The following is an 18318-nucleotide window of genomic DNA, read 5'->3' on the forward strand; positions in this document are numbered from 1 at the left end:
ATATGTATAACTCACACAAATGCATGCATATATATATATATATGTATTTTTTGACATTTGTGTGAACACAAAGATAAATGTGAAATAAATTTAATGCTGAGTACTCTGGAGGCACAATGTGGGAGATTATTAACTTTTGCTTCATAAACTATTGTATTACCAACTGTTGGAATAAACAGAGTATTACTTTTGTAAATTAAAAAAAACTATTAAAAAGTATTTCTTAATTTCTTACAAATAGACCTTTCTGTCCTTAATTTTTGGGATTTCTTTAAAGTAGGGTTGCCACATAAAATATAATATGCAATATTGGAGAAATAATAAACATTTATTCATTGTTTATCTGAAATTAAAATCCAACTTGGTGTGTTGTATTTTTACTTGCTAATTTTGGCAAACAAACCCTAATAGCAAATCTCCTAATGTAGGATTCATGTAATAAATGCTTTTTCCACAAACCTCTATTTGAAGGATGGTGGTCCCAGCTGGCAGATTCTCTTCAACAAGGACAGTGTATGTTGAATTAGTGAACACAGGACTGTTATCATCAATGTCCAAAACCTTGATGGCCAGGGTTAGAGCTGAATGACGAGGGTGCACTGCTCCATCTGTTGCCACAACAACAAGTTCATAGTAGTCCCTGACTTCTCGGTTAAGTTTCACTGCTGTGTAAATGCTCCCATTGGATGTGATACGAAAAAGATTATTAAAGTTACCCAAACTGTAGTGCACTTGACCATTTATTCCAGCATCAGGGTCTGTTGCCTATTAAATAGAACAAAAAACAAAAAAATTCACATAAGTTTTGATGGGCTACTGTAAATGAGGGTAGTAGTTAACAAATTATGGTATTTTTCTAACCAAATATTATTTGGCTCTTTAAGGAGGAAATGACAATGACAATGACAATACAATGCAAAATTTAAAACATGAAAAATATTATAGTTTAATATTCTTCATTTAAAATTAACATAACGAAAACTGATAATGTCATTAGCAATAACAATACTATGTTATGACAGAAAACTCATAAAAATACTGAATCTTTGTGTCTTACGATTTTAATAGGTTTCAAATTCTAAAGTGAGAAAAAATTTTGTTTTTAATTCATTTAACATAATCTGCTGAGTGACAATTTAAGATTACATAGGTTTTTGCTCACTTTACATATTCATTTTATATTTATATTTGTTTAGTAATAATATTGTTATGCATTGTTTGTTTATAATAAATATTTTTATTATGTTATGCTGTTATTTATGTAATGTTTATTATAATAAACATTATTAATCATATTTATTATAAATAATTTTTATAAGTATAACCTGACTTAATCCTCATGATGCTGTTGTGAGTAAATATTATTAATCTCATTTTACAAATGAGAACACTGTGGCTTATGGAAGGTTACACAAGAAAGAAATATCTCAGTGTCCCAGTTCTTAACACAATACTTTATATATAAAAGTACTTAACAAATGCTTGTGGAATTAATGAACATTAGATGAAATGAAGCAGATTTGAAACTAAATCTGTTCCAAAAGTCAAATAGGATTAAAACTACAGTAACTGTAATGAACCTGCAAGGGACTCTTCTTCAACATTACAATACACATCTCTGCATAAGTGAGAATGTTTGATACCATAATATACCTATATTTACTGAAAATTTGAAGTCAGGTAAAATCACTTTGCATCAAAAAAATGAGAAAATATTGAGTAAATATTCATCTAATGAAATGTAGTAAGAATTAATCTTAGCTAAAACTCAATTGTGATACTAATTATGAATCTCACTATCAGCTACTGTATATTTTGTTTTGAAAAGTTCCATGTAAAGGAAACTGAAATAAATCTTAGAAACTGTAAAATATTATATAATTATGCCCCAAACTGTCAACAAGGAAAGGAAGGAAAACAAGACACTTGGCTGCCTTATGAGCCAGGGACACAAAAATCACTCGAGGTCCATAAAGCGTGGAATGCAATATGATGTATTTTAACAGCACATATGCAGTGGTATATCCAGTTTTACAGGCACCGGTAAAGCATGCAGAATGGGGATGCTGAATGTTTGTGCCTTCTTTGCAACAAGAATGTCTAAGATGTGCAAATCATGTTTACAACAGTGCTCCTGTATGTCATAATGCCAAGCATTTCAGCAGGATTTGTCTCTTTGACTCATCAAAACACAACTGCCCCTGGAAGTTTAACATCTCTGAGGGTTAATTCTGAGAAATGATAGAAGAATTGCAGAAATATCTGAAGAGAAAAAATACTGTGACAGAGTTGAATAGTTTCTGTTGATATAGTTTCTTTTACTTTTATACTTTGCCTAGAATTTGTATTACGAATTATTGACAAATCAGTCAAGCTGATCATTTTAGTGAAAACAACAAACACTGCCTTCTCCCTTTTTCACCAAATAAAGAGGGTGAAAATTACTCATCAAGTAAATAGATAAAATTGTAAGCCAAGAACAAAATATAAATATGTCTTGTTTCATAACAATAATACCCTTAAAAATTTCAGTCACTTTTTCTGTCTGTGGAATATCTTAAGATCAAAAAAATTAATCATTTATGCAATTAGAAATTTAAATGACTCTTGTTCAAGTTGTTTTTATTGACACATATAATTGAATATTTATTATGGTAGAATGGCTCAATTTGACTGACGTGGCTGTATGTCTGTGTGTTTTATACATGTCCAGCTGCTTAAATATATATCCACTAGGAAACATATCTAAACATATCTAAATTAGTTTTGTTTTTGCTCCCATAGCAAATTATCACAAATTTAGCAGGTGACACAAAACAAGTTCATTATTTTAAAGCTCTATAGGTCAAAAATTCAAGATGGTCTCACCAGGGCTATGTTTCTTTCTGGAGACTCTAAGGAGAAACAACTTCTTTGCTCATTCAAGTTGTTGACAGAATTCAGTTGCTAGAGTTTGTAGAACTGGGATCCCCACTTCCTTGATGGTTGTCATGTGAGGACCAATCCCGGTTTCTAGAGGTCCCCATATCCCTTGGTTCATGACACATTTCCACCATTTTTTTTTTTTTTTTTTTTTTGAGACCAAATCTTGCTTTGTCGCCCAGGCTGGAGTGCAGTGGTGCGATCTCGGCTCACTGCAACCTCCGCCTCTCGAGTTCAAGCAATTCTCCTGCCTCAGCCTCCTCAGTAGCTGGGATTACAGGCACCAGCCACCACGTCCAGCTAATTTTTGCATTTTTAGTAGAGACTGGGTTTCACCATGTTGGTCAGACTGGTCTCGAACCCCTGACCTCGTGATCCACCCGCCTCGGCTTCCCAAAGTGCTGGGATTACAGGCATGAGCCACTGCACCTGGCCATTTCCTCCATTTTTAAAGCCAGCAATGGTGGTCAAGACCCTGTCACATTTTTTGAATCCCTCCCTCCATCTTTTTCCATTTTATCTTTCTGACCTACTCTTCAGGCATCCTCCTTCACTTTTAAGGGCATGTAAGATTACATTACGCTCCCTTGGACAATCCAGGATAGTATCCTCATCTCAGCATCTCTAACCTTGATATATGTCTGTGCACACGTGTGCAAGTGTGTGTATACTGCCATATATAAATATATAGCAATCTATATTTTATGATGGGATTTCTTGTTTTCTTTTTTTTGTTTGTTTTTGAAACAGGTCTTGCTCTGTCACCCATGCTGGTGTGCAGTGGTGTGATCTAGGCTCACTGCAACCTTCGCCTCCCAGGCTCAAGCAATCCTCCCACCTCAGCCTCCTGCGCAGCTGGCACTACAAGCACATGTCCCCACGCCTGGCTAATTTTTTGTATTTTTATTAGTAACGGGGTTTCCTCTTGTTGCCCAGGTCAGTCTTGAACTTCTGGGCTCAAGCGATCCTCCCACTTTGGCTTCTCAAAGTGATGAGATTACAGGCATGAGCCATCTCGCCCGGCCGGATAGGAGTTTTTAGAGAAAATATCCAAGCATATATTCATTAAGCAGACTGACAGTAAATGCTAAAAGGGGCATCTTCATCAATAGAGTTTCAGAATTTTAATCAGTTTAAATTGGTATAAATTATGATATGTCAAGTACACACACATTTTGACTGAATCTATGACCACTTAATTCACTGAATTCATAGCTACCATGACAAGAAGTATATTTGATGCTTATGGAATAAAAGACTACAATATCCCCCAGAAAACTCCTCTAAAAATTTTAAGGTGACTGAGACACACATCTAATGGAAACAAAGGAAATAGAATATAAAATGCAGAGCTATTTCCTTATCTATTCCTATGTCCCCATTAAATTAAGGAGCATAAATAAGGTGATGTAAGTTAAGCAACATGAGCTAGTTAAGCAAGGCAGTTTTACTTATTTACTATTCTAGATGAACATGTAGATGTTAAACAAGATAACCAAACATAGAATCCCTTATTATCAGCAGTACTGTCAAGAACTTTGCATTGATGTTAATATTTAGTCAAGCAGCTCAGTGTATGATGCTATAATGAAAACATATATTTTCCTAGAAATCAATTAAAAGTTAATTAAATTTGTTAATAAGAAAAGACATCTCTTTTCCCCTTGTATTACATCAAAGCAATAAACAGTAATAGCTGCAACTTTATAATCATCTGTCCATGGTTAACACATTTTTGTAATATACACCTTACTATGGGGCCTGATGGTGGCTACTAATTTGTGAATGCATATTGCTGGGAAATTGGCTGATAGCCTGTAGTCAAATAAAGACCTCACTGGACAGAACTTTGAATAATAGCCAGAAACACAACTTGCAAACCTTATTCATTAACACCAAAGTTAGAGTATATGAAAGACAACCAAATAATTACTTAAGGAAAAAGTCAAGGGAATTTATTGAACAAAGATTTTTTTGTATAATTTTTGAGAACCAATTTTATAGCATGCCACTTGAAAAGGGAATGGGGAAATATATTTCTTAAACACTAAATTCATTCCCCACCCCTTTTTTTCTCATTATCTTCTTAGAATGGTCTGTTACACAATTCTTTCCATCTATAAAAGTGTTAGTCCATTACTGGGAATGCTACCCTGGGGGTTACCAGTCCTGTAGAGAAGACCTTAAAGCATGCCTGTATGGGTGGAATATATTGGGATAAAACCTCAAATTAGAGGTTGATGTTCGCACTCCTTCCATTGAGAAGTCCCTGGGTAGGTTACTTGTGTAATTTACAATGATTCATTTCCATTAGAAATATGTCAAATATCCATTCAGATTAATTATTTAGATAGAAAATTACATGACAAAAATCAGCCCCAAGGAAATAACTTGAGGACAAAACCAAAATGTTATAGCTATTATAAAGGTGTGAACTACCGTGTAGCACCTAACTGGCCCAGTGTGAAGCTGAGAGAGTGCTTTGCTCTACCTTTTGCTTGTCCTTTACAGCGATTTAAGAGGTCGTGTACATCTTTCTCACTTTGAAGTGGGAACCGTAAAAGCTGTTGATGAGGGAGGTTGGGCAGTGCATCCTTCATGACATTATTAGTGAAAATACATTTTTAAAATTATTATCTATTAACTTAAAAAAGATGTACAATAGTTGTCTTTTTTTTTTTAAGAAGCTGAGCTATTTCAAGGGCTGTGATTATTAGCGTAAAAGGAGACAAGCAATTTAAAGACTCATAATGCAGGTAAATTTTTTCGCTCTCCACACAAATGCCTCATAATCATTATTGAACAATGGCAAGTAGACTTACTGGCCAGAAGATAACTTGCATAACTTGAGTTAAAATCACTAAAAACATAACCAGAATGAATAGCTTTTCATTCTAGTCCCTAGAAATCTAGAAAACACATATTTAACACAAATAATTTCTCAAGGGATCAACTATTATTCTAAGATACACAATAAACTACATTTTATCCTAGGATTCAAGGCTCTACCTGGTCTTGTTCTAACCTATCTTTGTGCATTTATATCCCTCAACTAACTCTCTGAAAAAAACTCTATGTTTTAGTCAAAGGAGTATATTTATGGTGTCAATCACCACCAAGAAACTCTCAAGTGTCAGTGGTTTGTTACTACTGATGTTCCTTTCTCACCTATACAGCACTCATTGTGAATTCCAAATCCAGCTTTACTCTGTCTTGTCTTTAGTCAGAAGAGAGGCTAAAGGAGCAGGCTTTATTGGAAAACGAAGCTCATGTGGTGCAGGAAGAAAAAAAGACATGAGATAGCCAAGCTGCAGCTTTTAATGCTTCTGCTTGGAGGTCAACATATCACCTATATTCCTGCTTCACTGTTCAAGGCAAATCACATGACAAGGCCGATGTCAAGGTGTGCAGAAATAGCATTCCCTCACATAGTGGAACAGTGATAAATCAGAAACACTTTTACAGTGTACTACCCTGGTTTTCCTTGAAATGACCATGCTTTCCCTCACCTTCCCTGATAGAGGTTTTTTGTTTGTTTTTATTTTCCCCCAATCCAACTTAAATGTTCAAAACCTAGCTTCGGTTCTACTTCATCTGGGAAACCTCTTCTTTCCATGCAGCCTTCTGGTCCCTCCTGCACATAGCAAAACTTACTTTTTATTGCTATTTAAGTATGCTATGCAATTAAATAATTGGCCTAAAAATCTGTGGTGTATCCATGTATTATGGAATAGGAGACACTGTTAAGAGAAAAGAACCTATAAATTGTTTTGTGGAGTGTACAATGTATGAGAAGTGGAAAGTTGAAGCACGGATGGAAATATGGTAGAGAAGTAAAAAAAAAAAAAAGATAGCAAGCAAATAAAAATAAACAATATTCCTATAGTTGAGTGTTATTTAATGCAAATGAACTGAAGGCATCACATTAAGTAAGACAGTTTAAGCTGCTCCAACATAGCTTGCAGACCTCTTACTAAGTAAGCATTAGGAAGAAACTTTGCACTAAAAATCTTTATTCAGTTCTCATGTTAATGGTAAACACTTGAAGATTATGACATCAATGCTTCAGGAAAAGAGTTGTTGTCATGTTCATGTTCATACAGCAAACAAACAAAGTAATGTTGTTTCATGTTCATTAAATGTATTTACATAGTAAGGCTGTCTTTTCCCTTTTTCAAATATTCCTTACAGTGCTGAAAACGAAGAGGAAAACCTGGGAGGACTCATTCCATATTTCCCCACCATTGCTTAGTATTTGATAATTATGCACTATAGGTTGAGTGTGTATATACCTCTTTATGTGATGGTAAAAAAAAATCATATATTAAATTATATATAGTTTTCCAACCTCTTCTTCTATTTCTCCAACTTCTTCAGTCTCATATTTTTCTCTGTGGGCGAACATATTCTAAGCAATAAATCTAAGTGCATTTTGCCATACTAACCATGCTATTTCATGTCTGCTTTATCCAGTCATAAAATCTTCCCCTTATTTCCAAAACTGATTATTCTTCAGCCCTAGTATCACCTCTCAGAAGCATCTGAGTAAGCTAAATGCCTCATCTTCATGCTCCTGAAGCTCATTGTATGTTTCTTTACCACATGCCCTATTGCTTTTTTTCTGTAATTTTTTTAATAGCCCACATGAAATTAAGAATTCATAAGGCCAGGATGGCTTATTTATATCATACAATGCCTGTTTTGTTTTTCTTTTCGCATTGACATAGGTTAGATATGCAATAATTTCTGCCAAAATTTCTTCTGAAGCTATTTCCGTTTTTCAATTACATATCATTCCCACCCCAACCACCCAAACACATGAAGAAATAAAAATTGCCAATTAGTATTTATGATTTTGTCTTAAAAGAAGGTACGTTTTCTGTTTATTAGATGAAATGTAAGAAAATAGGACACATTTTGTTCTTTAAATAAAAACTAAGTGATCATATAATTACTTATTAAACTTTGTCCTTCTGTACATCTTATTGCTTTCTGGTTTTCAATTTTGTCACTGTATTAGTCAGTTTTCACAACGCTATAAATAACTTCCAAGAAACTGGGGGATTTATAAATGAAAGAGGTTTAATTGACTCACAGTTTCACATGGCTGGGGAGTCTCAGGAAACTTACAATCATGGTGGATGATGAAGGGGAAGCAGGCACCTTCTTCACATGGTGACAGAAAAGAGTGAAGAAAGAACTGCCAATCACTTATAAAACCATCAGATCAAGTAAGAACTCACTCACTGTCATAAGAAAAGCATGGGGGAAGCCTCCCCCATGATCCAATCACCCCTCTCCTTGGACAAGTGGGGATTATCGATCCCTCCCTCAACACATGGGGATTACAAATCGAGATGAGATTTGGGTTGGAACACACAGCCAAACCGTATCAGTCACCTAGAATTCTTTAAGGAAATCTATTTCTAGGTCAGTTTTAAAGTAAGTACAATATATATACCTATTTTTGTATAATTAAATATATTAGTTTAACTTTTAACAGTCTACTCTAGCATTGCTTAACCTTTTTCATTATCAACTCCTGTCAAAAGAGGATTTTTAGATTTTTTTCTTTCTAACAGAACCCTTATAAATTTGTACTTCCACAGATATATTTAGGTATGTATATTATCCATGCTTTTATACATAAGAAAAGTAAGGTTTTTTTGTCTCCCAAAACCTGATTTTATACATTGGAAATGATCTACCACCGTTGAGAATGCATGCTCTAGCCAAAAAAGAGTCCCCTGTAACTTCCTTATACACCATAAACATTTCCACATAAGCATTGTTCTTTCAGCACTCATTACAGTGGCATGACTTTCTAAAATGTCTGTCCACATTACTATATGGGGCAACTCAGGGTATCTCTGAGCTTGTACTCAATACTCATCACTTCTTAAGTAATGAAATAAGGGAAAAATACCATCTCCATGAATTGCATTTTATGTGATAATCTGCTTAGCCCAGGCCTTCCTATTTTTTTGATTGTGCTTACATTTTCTGCCAAGTTATAACACAAAGTATTGTGGTTTGTTTTCTTAAATAGCTATTTTAAATAGTCTTCTCTATGCTTATTGAATATGTGACATTTTGCTTATCAGGTGTTTTTATAGGTCCTATATACTAATCCAAGTTTTAATTTTCTTTTTCTAGTATTCTGTTGGCTTCAATACAAACATGCCCATGCATTTCTCTGAAGAGTCAAGAGTAATCTATACCTTAAGCATTGTCCTTCTGCCTGTCACAGGGCTTTTCGTTATATTACATTGTCTCACAAATCATTTTCTTGTATCATTTCTAGAAAAAAATTCTTAACTGGAAACTGAAAAGAACGTGACAGCCAGATTGGATTCTCTGTGAAATTCTATACAATTAAATTTTCTGGATAACATTCAAGTAAAGGATTAACAGAATTGTAAGTAAAACAAGAGCAATAAAAATGCCTCTGGATAGTATAATAACTATTTAATGAGAGAAAAATATCTCTTAATTTCCCAATACTATCAATCATTTCATTTGCTGAATATAAGCTCACATTTTTCCCAAACAATAACCATAAAATTAAAGGGGTTTTTCTCTATTTTACACACATTGTCACAATTTTACCTACCTCGATAACATCACAGGGATAGAGCCAGATATAGTTTCCAGTTTTATTTTATCATCACTCATGCCTTGAGCTAGTTTAGTAATTTTCAGCTGTTTCATTACCTTAATCTGGGATGTCTCCGAATAGATTGATTTTAAAATGTATGTTATGTATTCATTTTGCTGACAACAATTCACTGAAGTAACTGAGGATCATGTTTTCTACTGTCTTGTCCAACACAGTAATTTAAATTAGGAAAACAGAATTAATTGGAAGAAACAATTTATCTTTCTCTATTTACTCCCTGGGACTGCATTCATTTGTAGAGAAAAAGAGCTAAGATGTACACAATGTGAAACTGCCTTTTGAATTAGAAGTTACGAACTCAGATTCTGCTGTGTTCTTCCTTTTCCAGCTGCCTTCCTTCAGATATACTTTCCTAGTACCTTCCTGTGTGCTACTATGTAAATAGTAGGTAACTATTTTAGAATCATTCCTCAGCAGCAGGCTTTATGCAAAGTGCTGTCAGTTTGTTTCCTTTAATTGTGGTGTAAACAGTACTGCTGTTTACCTTAATATTAATGATATACACACATTTTTAGAAGTTACAGATATATAAAAGGCTCAGTACTTTATTGACATCCTTTTTCTGGTAAACAGAAAATAAGCCAGATTGGAGATTAAAAGGTGTAGGAAACTTCATTTGGATGCCATTCCTTTGTTAATTGTTAGCATGTAGGCAATAAGAGGAATATTTTAATATCAATTGGCCAAGCAGAAATTTTCCTGAGAATAATAGAATGTTTTCAATGACATGTTATTTATGGGGTGTAACTGTTCCACAGGAGCAGTCTAGTCAGTAGAATTAAATGATACTGTATACTAGAACTGGAATCTGAAATAAAATAGAAGTGGTAAGTTTATAGGCACACTCTGTTTCATTGCACTTGGCTTTATTGTGCTTCACGGATGTTGCATTTTTTACAAATTAAAGGCTTCTGACAAAGATGCCTTAAGCAAATATATTGGCACCATTTTTCCAATAGCGTGTGCTCATTTCATGTCTCTGAGGCACATTTTGGTAATTCTCAGAATATTACAAACTTTTAAATTACTATTGGATCTGTTATGGTGATCTATGATCAGTGATCTTTGAAGTTACTATTGTGATTGTGTTGGTGTGCCACAGAACACACCATATAAGAGCAAATTTAATTAATAAAGGTTCTATGTATACATTTTTTTGACACATGGTACAAGATGAGATGGTGTATGTGTTCTGATTTCTCCACCCACTGACCATTCTCCCATCTTTATCACTTTCCTTGAGCCTTCCTATTCTCTGAGACACAGTGAAATTAAAATTAGGCCAATTAATAACCCTAATATGTATGGGCTCTAAGTGTTTAAGTCAAAGAGTTGTGTGTCTCTCATTTGAAATTAAAAGCTAGAAATGATTAAGCTTAGTGAGAAAGGTAGGTCAAAAGCTGAGAAAGCTTAAAAACTTGGCCTCTTGTGCCAGTTAGCCACATTGTGAACGCAATGGAAAAGTTATTTCATAAATTAAAAGTGCTACTCCAGTGCACACACAAACGATAGGAAAGTGAAACAACCTGATGTGAAGCTGATGTGAAGAAAGTTTGAGTGGTCTGGATAGAACATCAAACTAGCCACGACATTGCCATAAACCAAAGCCTAATCTGGAGCGAGGCCCTAACTCTCTTCCATTCTCTGGAGCTTGAGAGAGGGGAGGAAGCTGCAGAAGAAAAGTCTGAAGCTAGTAGAGATGGGTTCATGAAATTTAAGGGAAAAATAAAAAGCCATCTCCATAACATAAAAGTGCAAGGTGAAGCAGCAAGTGCAGATGCAGAAGGTATTGCAGCTAGTTATCCAGAAAATCTAGCCAAGATATTTGATGAGGGTGGCTACACTAAAAAAAAGATTTCCAAGGTAGATAAAACAGTCTTCTATTAGAATATACCATCTAGAACTTCCATAACTGAAAAAGAGAGATCAATGCCTAGATTCAAGGTTTCAAAGGATGGGCTGACTTTCTTGTTAGGTGCTAAGAGCTGGTGACTTTAAGTGGAAGCCAATGTTTATCGACCATTCTGAAAATCCTAGTGCACTTAAGAATTCTGTTAAATTTACTCTGTCTGTGATCAAGAAATGGAATAACAATGCCTCAATAACAGCATATGTTTACGGAAGCATAAACTATGTTTACAGCATAGTTTAGCGAGTAGTTTAAGCCCATGGTTGAGACCTACTGCTCAGGAAAAAAAAAAAAAAAAGACTTCTTTCTAAACATTATTGCTCATTGAGAATGCACCTGGTCACTCAAGAGTTCTGATGGAGATGTAAAAGGACATCAGTGTTGTTTTCTTGCCTGTTAACACAACTTCCATTCTGCAGCTCATGGATAAAGGAGTAAATTTGAGGTTTTCATCTTATTATATAAGAAATAAATTTCATAAGATTATAGCTGTCATTGATAGTTATTCCTCTGATGGATCTGGGAAAAGTGAACTAAAAATCTTATGAAAATGATTCACCATTCTAGAAACCAGTAGCAACATTATTGATTCATGGAAGGAGGTAAAAATATCAACATTAATAGAAGCTTGGAAGAAGTTGATTTCTTCCTTTATGAATGACTCTGAGAGGTTCAAGAGAGGTTTAAGACTTCAGTGGATGAAGGAATTGCAGATGTGGTAGACATGGTGAGAACTAGAATTAGAGGCGGAGCCTGAACATGTGAGTGAATTGCTATAATCTTATGATAAACTTGAACAGTTGAGGAGTTGCTTTTTATGGAAGAGCAAAGAAAGTGGTTTCTTGATATGACACCTACTCCTAATGAAGATGCTGTGAACATTGTTGAAATAACAACAGATAATTTAGAATATTTTATATACTTCGCAGCAAGGATTAAGAAGATTGACTCCAATTTTGAAAAAAAAAAACTTCTTTAGCTACAATGCTATCAAACAGCATCACTAGCTACAGATAAAAATTTAATGAAAGCAAGAAGCATTCAATGTAGCACAATTCATTGTTGTCTTATTTTAAGAAACTGACACAGCCATCCCAGCTTCAGCAACCACCCTCCTAACCAGTGAGCAGCCACCGACAGTGAGGCAAGACCCTCTATCAGTATAAAGATTAAGACTTGCTGAAGGTTCAGATGATTGACAGTATTTTTTTAGCCATAAAACACTTTAATTAAGGTATGGACATTGTTTTTCAGACATAATGCTATTGCAGACTTAAAGGAGCATAGTATAGTGTAAAAATAATATTTATATGCACTGGGAAACCTAAAATCTTATGTGACTCGCTTTGTTGCAACATTTGCTGTATTATTGTGGTCTGGAAGAGAACTCTCAATATGTCTGGAATATGCTTGTATTAAAAAAGTGTATTGCTTTGAGAAACAGAAACTCTATAATCTATCTACCAAGAATCTTTGCAGATAATAAAAAAGGAAGTTATTGACTTATTTCAAACTTAAAGTCTGAGGAGTCTAAATGGAGACTGAAGTTACGTCTAACATGACAAGTGTGAACCACTTTGATTTGGTTTGCCCAGAGGAAACATTACTCCTGCTACTTTCATAAAGACTGATTGCTTTTGACAGAAATCTATCTGTGCAGAGTTGGATGAGTATGATACTGAAAAGTCATAAAACCATTAGAAAAGACTGGGCTCAGAGGAGCTCCTCATAAAAATGTTCACATAGAAGGAATAAGACAGTGAAAAAGAGGCTGTATTTGCTATATATCCACATTTTGAATTATGACACACATAGGGAATATTTCCAGAGCTTGGTTTCAGAAATCCCAATGAACTAATTCTTCTGAGATATCATAAACTAAATAGTGGGAAAGCAAGCTAAAGAAATACTGCCTGATTTATTTATTTTGCAGACTGCACTTAGATTTTCAAAAAAGAGCCTCTCATCTTTGATTCTTGTATGACTTGAAGAAAAAGCTATACCGTATAAAGGTTTTTGCAGGTGGGTTCTCTGGCAAGCAGACAATGAGACAGAGATTAGTTGCAAGAGTTTCATTGGGGTACGCTTTGGGGGTCAACATTTTTGGAGGGCAAAGGACAAGACCAGAATTGGATTCAGGGAGAAAGTCAAACTACTATGCAGAGTCAACTACAGCCTTGGCCAACCCAAGGAAGGAGCTGGCGAATTGCAATTGCATGTCACAGTTTTTCTGAGCTGGGGTAAAATGTCCAGGACTTTACACTCAGGCATCAGTAAGGATATGGGCTACACTGAAATGGGTGTGACTATGGGCAAGGGAGTCTTCTGTAGATAAGGTCATCTCTAAAGTGGCTAGCAGCTGTGCATCCCTCTTTACTTCTTCATCCCTACATCACTCCAAAAGGCCAAGACATTAAGCTCTATCTTCAAGGGAGATCTCCTTGGTACATAGTCTTCATAACAAGCCTATATCTTGGATTGGTTTTTTTCTTAGAGTATAAACTCCTTGATTAACAGAATATAGCAAATTTTATACACGTACACATATATGTTAAATTATTACAGTATCATTCATTGTTTTCAAATGAAATAGCCAGCTACATTATTACCTCAAAGGTGAAAAAGTCTAGGGTTTGATTTTTTTTAATCCAAACTAATATTTGTCATTTTCCACCCCTGTACCCAGAGATGTAACTCATATTTTCCTGTTGAATTTGTTTCCCAAGTAGAAACAGAAGCCTTAAATACGATGAGCTTCAGGTTTTTTCTTTTAGTTCTTATCAACACCCAATAAGGCAGTTATTATTGTCCATATTTTACAGCCAAGAATATTTCAGAAAAACAAAAAATAAGTTCAGTTTCCCTTAGCTAGCAAATAAGAGTACTTGGATTTGAATTTAGAGTATGAATGTGCTATCTGTTTGTAATTTTTGTGCAGGTAGGGGATGCTGCTATAACTAGTGTAGCATTACTAATTATTCTAGCTGCATGATAGATTGGAGTCCAGAGATAGAAAGATGAGCTGGACACAATTTAGAATTCACTCTGAATTATTTTCATGATGGGGATTAAGGGCCATATCACATAAATACACACTTGAAGATTATCATTACATAGCAACTCAGACTTTACATATATTTGATTAGAAAAATAAACATCTAAGTTACAGAGAATTGTCAGCGGGTTCCCTCAATGTCTCCCTTACTCTGTGGCAGGCTAGTCTGACATGATATCTAACAGAAGGAAAAACATACTTCAGATAAGTCGTGGAAGTCATACCATGAAGTCATGAGAATTACAGTATATAGTGTGCCCAGAGCTGTGAATTTCACTAATTATTTTGAAACATGGAAATGTTCATTTCAAAATAAATCTATAAACCATCCAACATCTGTACTTCTCTTTATCACTCTCCCGCTGCTAAAATTGAGGATAACTCCACTCCCTCCTAGGTTCTCAAGGGAACATATGCCACTTGAGCTTTTGGGACTCTGTTGCCTCTCTTTCTGGCATTTCTACATCCCTCTTTACTGCATCTATTGCCATCAGTTTTCAAACCTGATGAAGAATTTATCATTACAAAATAAAGAGAAATGAGAAAGAAAATATAATTGCTTCCTACTATGTCTGTTTTCCTACAATCTCTTCACATCCCAATATTCTATGTGAGGGCGGTGGGTGGGGGAAGAAAAGGACAACATATATATCCATTGCACTCATTCATTAATGAGTTATTTTGTTAATTAGTCATACAAATCATGCACTATACAAAACATACACTATGTTTCCTAATACTGTTTACTTAATTACTCTTAAAAAGTCATAATTAGTTCTTTAAAATGTAAAACTAAAATATGACAAATGATGCCATCTTTGCTATTGAGATGGTTTGGCTGTGTTCTCACCCAAATCTCATCTTGAATGTAGCTCCCCTAATTCCCATGTGTTGTGGGTGGGACCTGGTGGGAGATAATTGAATCATGGGGGCAGTTTCCCCCATACTGATCTCTTGGTAGTGAATAAGTCTCATGAGGTCTGAGGGTTTTATAAGAGGTTTCCCCTTTGCTTGGCTCTCATTCTCTCTTGCTTGCTGCCATGTAAGACATGCCTTTCACTTTCTGTCATGATTGTGAGGCCTCCCCAGCCATGTGGAACTGTAAGTTCAATAACCCTATTTTTTCTTTATAAATTACCCTGTCTCAGGTATGTCTTTATCAGCAGCATGAAAACAGACTAATACATCTATATTCAGTTACTAAATGTGTTCTGTGAATGAAGCTGGATGTTGAATGCAGATGCTAATGTAGTGCCACATGCCAGTTAGACACAACTACGTATATGTGGAGATATATATATAATAATGGGTACTTGTTTAGAAATATTTTACAAATGCGTGGCCTGTCAGTGTGCACCATACGTTTCAGAGACATGATGAAAAAACATTACCACTAGAGCGTCACACTACAAATGTGATTTTTTGAATTCTCTATAAAAATGTCAATTTCCCACACTTAGCATATATGTGTGTCTAAATGTAATGGCAAGCTTCATAAATGATGAGCATGCCACTACATGAAGATTTGGATGCAATTATTTGCTCTAAAACTTCATCAATAGTATGTGGTTGCAGGTAACTTTTAAAGAGGCCTTTCTGGATCTCACACGAATTGAAATAGGAAAAAAAATCTATTTAAAGAAGTCTTGAAGTAGAGGTATATGCTTAATATTAAACATTGTTTGAAACTGGAAAGTCTGTGCTTAACATATTAAATTAAGAAAGAAGAAAGCAAGAAAGTTGGATGTTGAATGCAGATGCCAATGTAGTGCCACATACCAGTTAGATAGCATGTGGCACTGTCTAAAAAAAGCAGGAAGGAAAGCAAGAAAGCAGGCAGGATGGAATGAAGGAATGAAAGAAGAGAGAGAGAGAGGGAGAGAGAGAAAGAAAATAAAAGAAGGATGGAAGGAAGGAAGGAAGGAAGGAAGGAAGGGCAAGCAAGTAAGCCTGGGCTTGATTATAAATAAGGTAGAATAAGCACTGAAAGGATAAAGACACAGGGAATTCCTTTTGCTTTTCAAGAAAACATGCAATTAAAAAACAAACAAACAAAACATTTTATCAATGGAGTACTTTTCTAAAACGTGGTTGTGTAGACATAAAACAGTTTGTTGGCTTGTTTTTCATTAAACAATACAAAATAAAGATAAATATAAATATATATAACTATTTTTATGCTGAGTTAAACTTAATTAATTCACTTTTCTGTTATCCTATAACACTTTCTACATGCCAGTCTCAACATTTTCCCATTGCATTGTACGTAATTATTTGCATTTATACCTCCACTATCTAGTGTAAGTTCTAATGGGCAGAAAATGTGCCTTGTTCACATTAATGCTTTAGTACAGCACTGAATTTGCCTCTCAGTAAATGTTAACTAAATTTAAAAAATAGTATTATTTTTCCCAAATACATCAATTCGTAACATTACAAAATAATTATGCTATAAGTTTGATTTGACTCAACCATACATGCTTTCATCCATCAATTCATTCATTTATTCACCTACATTTATTGTTGACTTTAAGCTGAAAAACATTTTCAGGGCTGGGGCTCTAACTAAGGACAAGAGTAATGTGTTCTTTGATCTTATGTCACTTCAACCAAGGTGAAAAAGTAGATATTAAAAAATAATTGCCTTTTAAAAATTATTACAGTGATAACCTTAAGTAATGAAGTAAATATGCATTGCACAATAAGAGCATACAGCAGGACTTTTAACCCGGCCGCCTGAAAATTACATTCTAATGGGAAAGACAAATGTCAACAAAAAAATTAAGTTATGAAAATAAACAACTTCATATTTTAATGGACATTATGAAAAAGTAAAGTGAAGTATGAGAGCACATAAATATAGGTACTTAAATCCAATATTGTGGGTTCAAAAGGGAAATGACATTCAACTGCATCCATAACTCTTAAACTTTGCTTTCACACTGTCAGGAAGTTTGGAATCCCAATGGTGACTTTCACATTACTTGTATTAAGTAAAAGTCATGACAAAATGATTACATTTTTGCCCATTAGTTTACAATATTTGTAAATACAGGAAATGACAATAGATACAGTATCTCTTGATGTTAGTAAAATTCTTGAGATTATTTGATATTAGTAACATTCTTGAGATTATTTTTAGTAATTAACATAGAAAAAAATGTTTTCTATATGATGGCATAATGACTTAGATTCAGGGATGACTGAAGAATTATTCTCAAGTTGAATGTCAAACTGGGGAGGCTCTGATGGCACGAAGCAGCTTTCCATAACAATTTGCCATGGGTGCAATATTGCCAGACATTTTTGTAACATCTTGGGTGATGGTAAATTCTCCCTAAGTCTTAGGGAATCCTATTAATTAGGACTACTCTCTCCACTTCATAGCTGAGGAAACTGAGTTTCATATGGATTAGATCATTTGCCCAAGTCAGTAGTTACTAAGTGATGCAGCTAGAATTTGAATGCAGACAACCTAAATAGGTATATGCTATATTTCTAGGCAGTCAAAAGTGCTGTAAAGAAAATTTAATGCTGGTAAAGGGAAAGGGGGTATACTTGTTTCTGGAGGACATGGAGAGTGCTATTGAAATCGGGTACTCAGTGAAGTCATCCTTGCAAAAGATGTCTTTTTGAATGAAAGAGTGAATCACACAGAGAGTTAGAGAAAGAGTGCTCCAGGCAGAGGTAACAACAAGTACAAAATCCATTTGAAGGTTTGGTAAGTGTGGCTGTGTTCAAGAACAGCAAAAA

At 34.7% G+C, this 18318-nt stretch overlaps 1 protein-coding gene across 1 annotated transcript in view; it reads right to left on the reverse strand.

Annotated features, from left to right (window-relative positions):
- The window catches only part of PCDH15 (protocadherin related 15), a 979523-nt gene that overhangs the window by 225566 nt on the left and 735639 nt on the right, over window positions 1-18318 (reverse strand). The window contains exon 19 of the mRNA XM_030809305.1: window positions 460-765. Coding sequence (XP_030665165.1) covers window positions 460-765 — 306 coding nt within the window. The remainder of the gene's footprint in view (window positions 1-459; window positions 766-18318) is intronic.

Source organism: Nomascus leucogenys, chromosome 3 (assembly GCF_006542625.1).
Source record: "Nomascus leucogenys isolate Asia chromosome 3, Asia_NLE_v1, whole genome shotgun sequence".
NCBI classification, from domain to species: Eukaryota; Metazoa; Chordata; class Mammalia; order Primates; family Hylobatidae; genus Nomascus; species Nomascus leucogenys.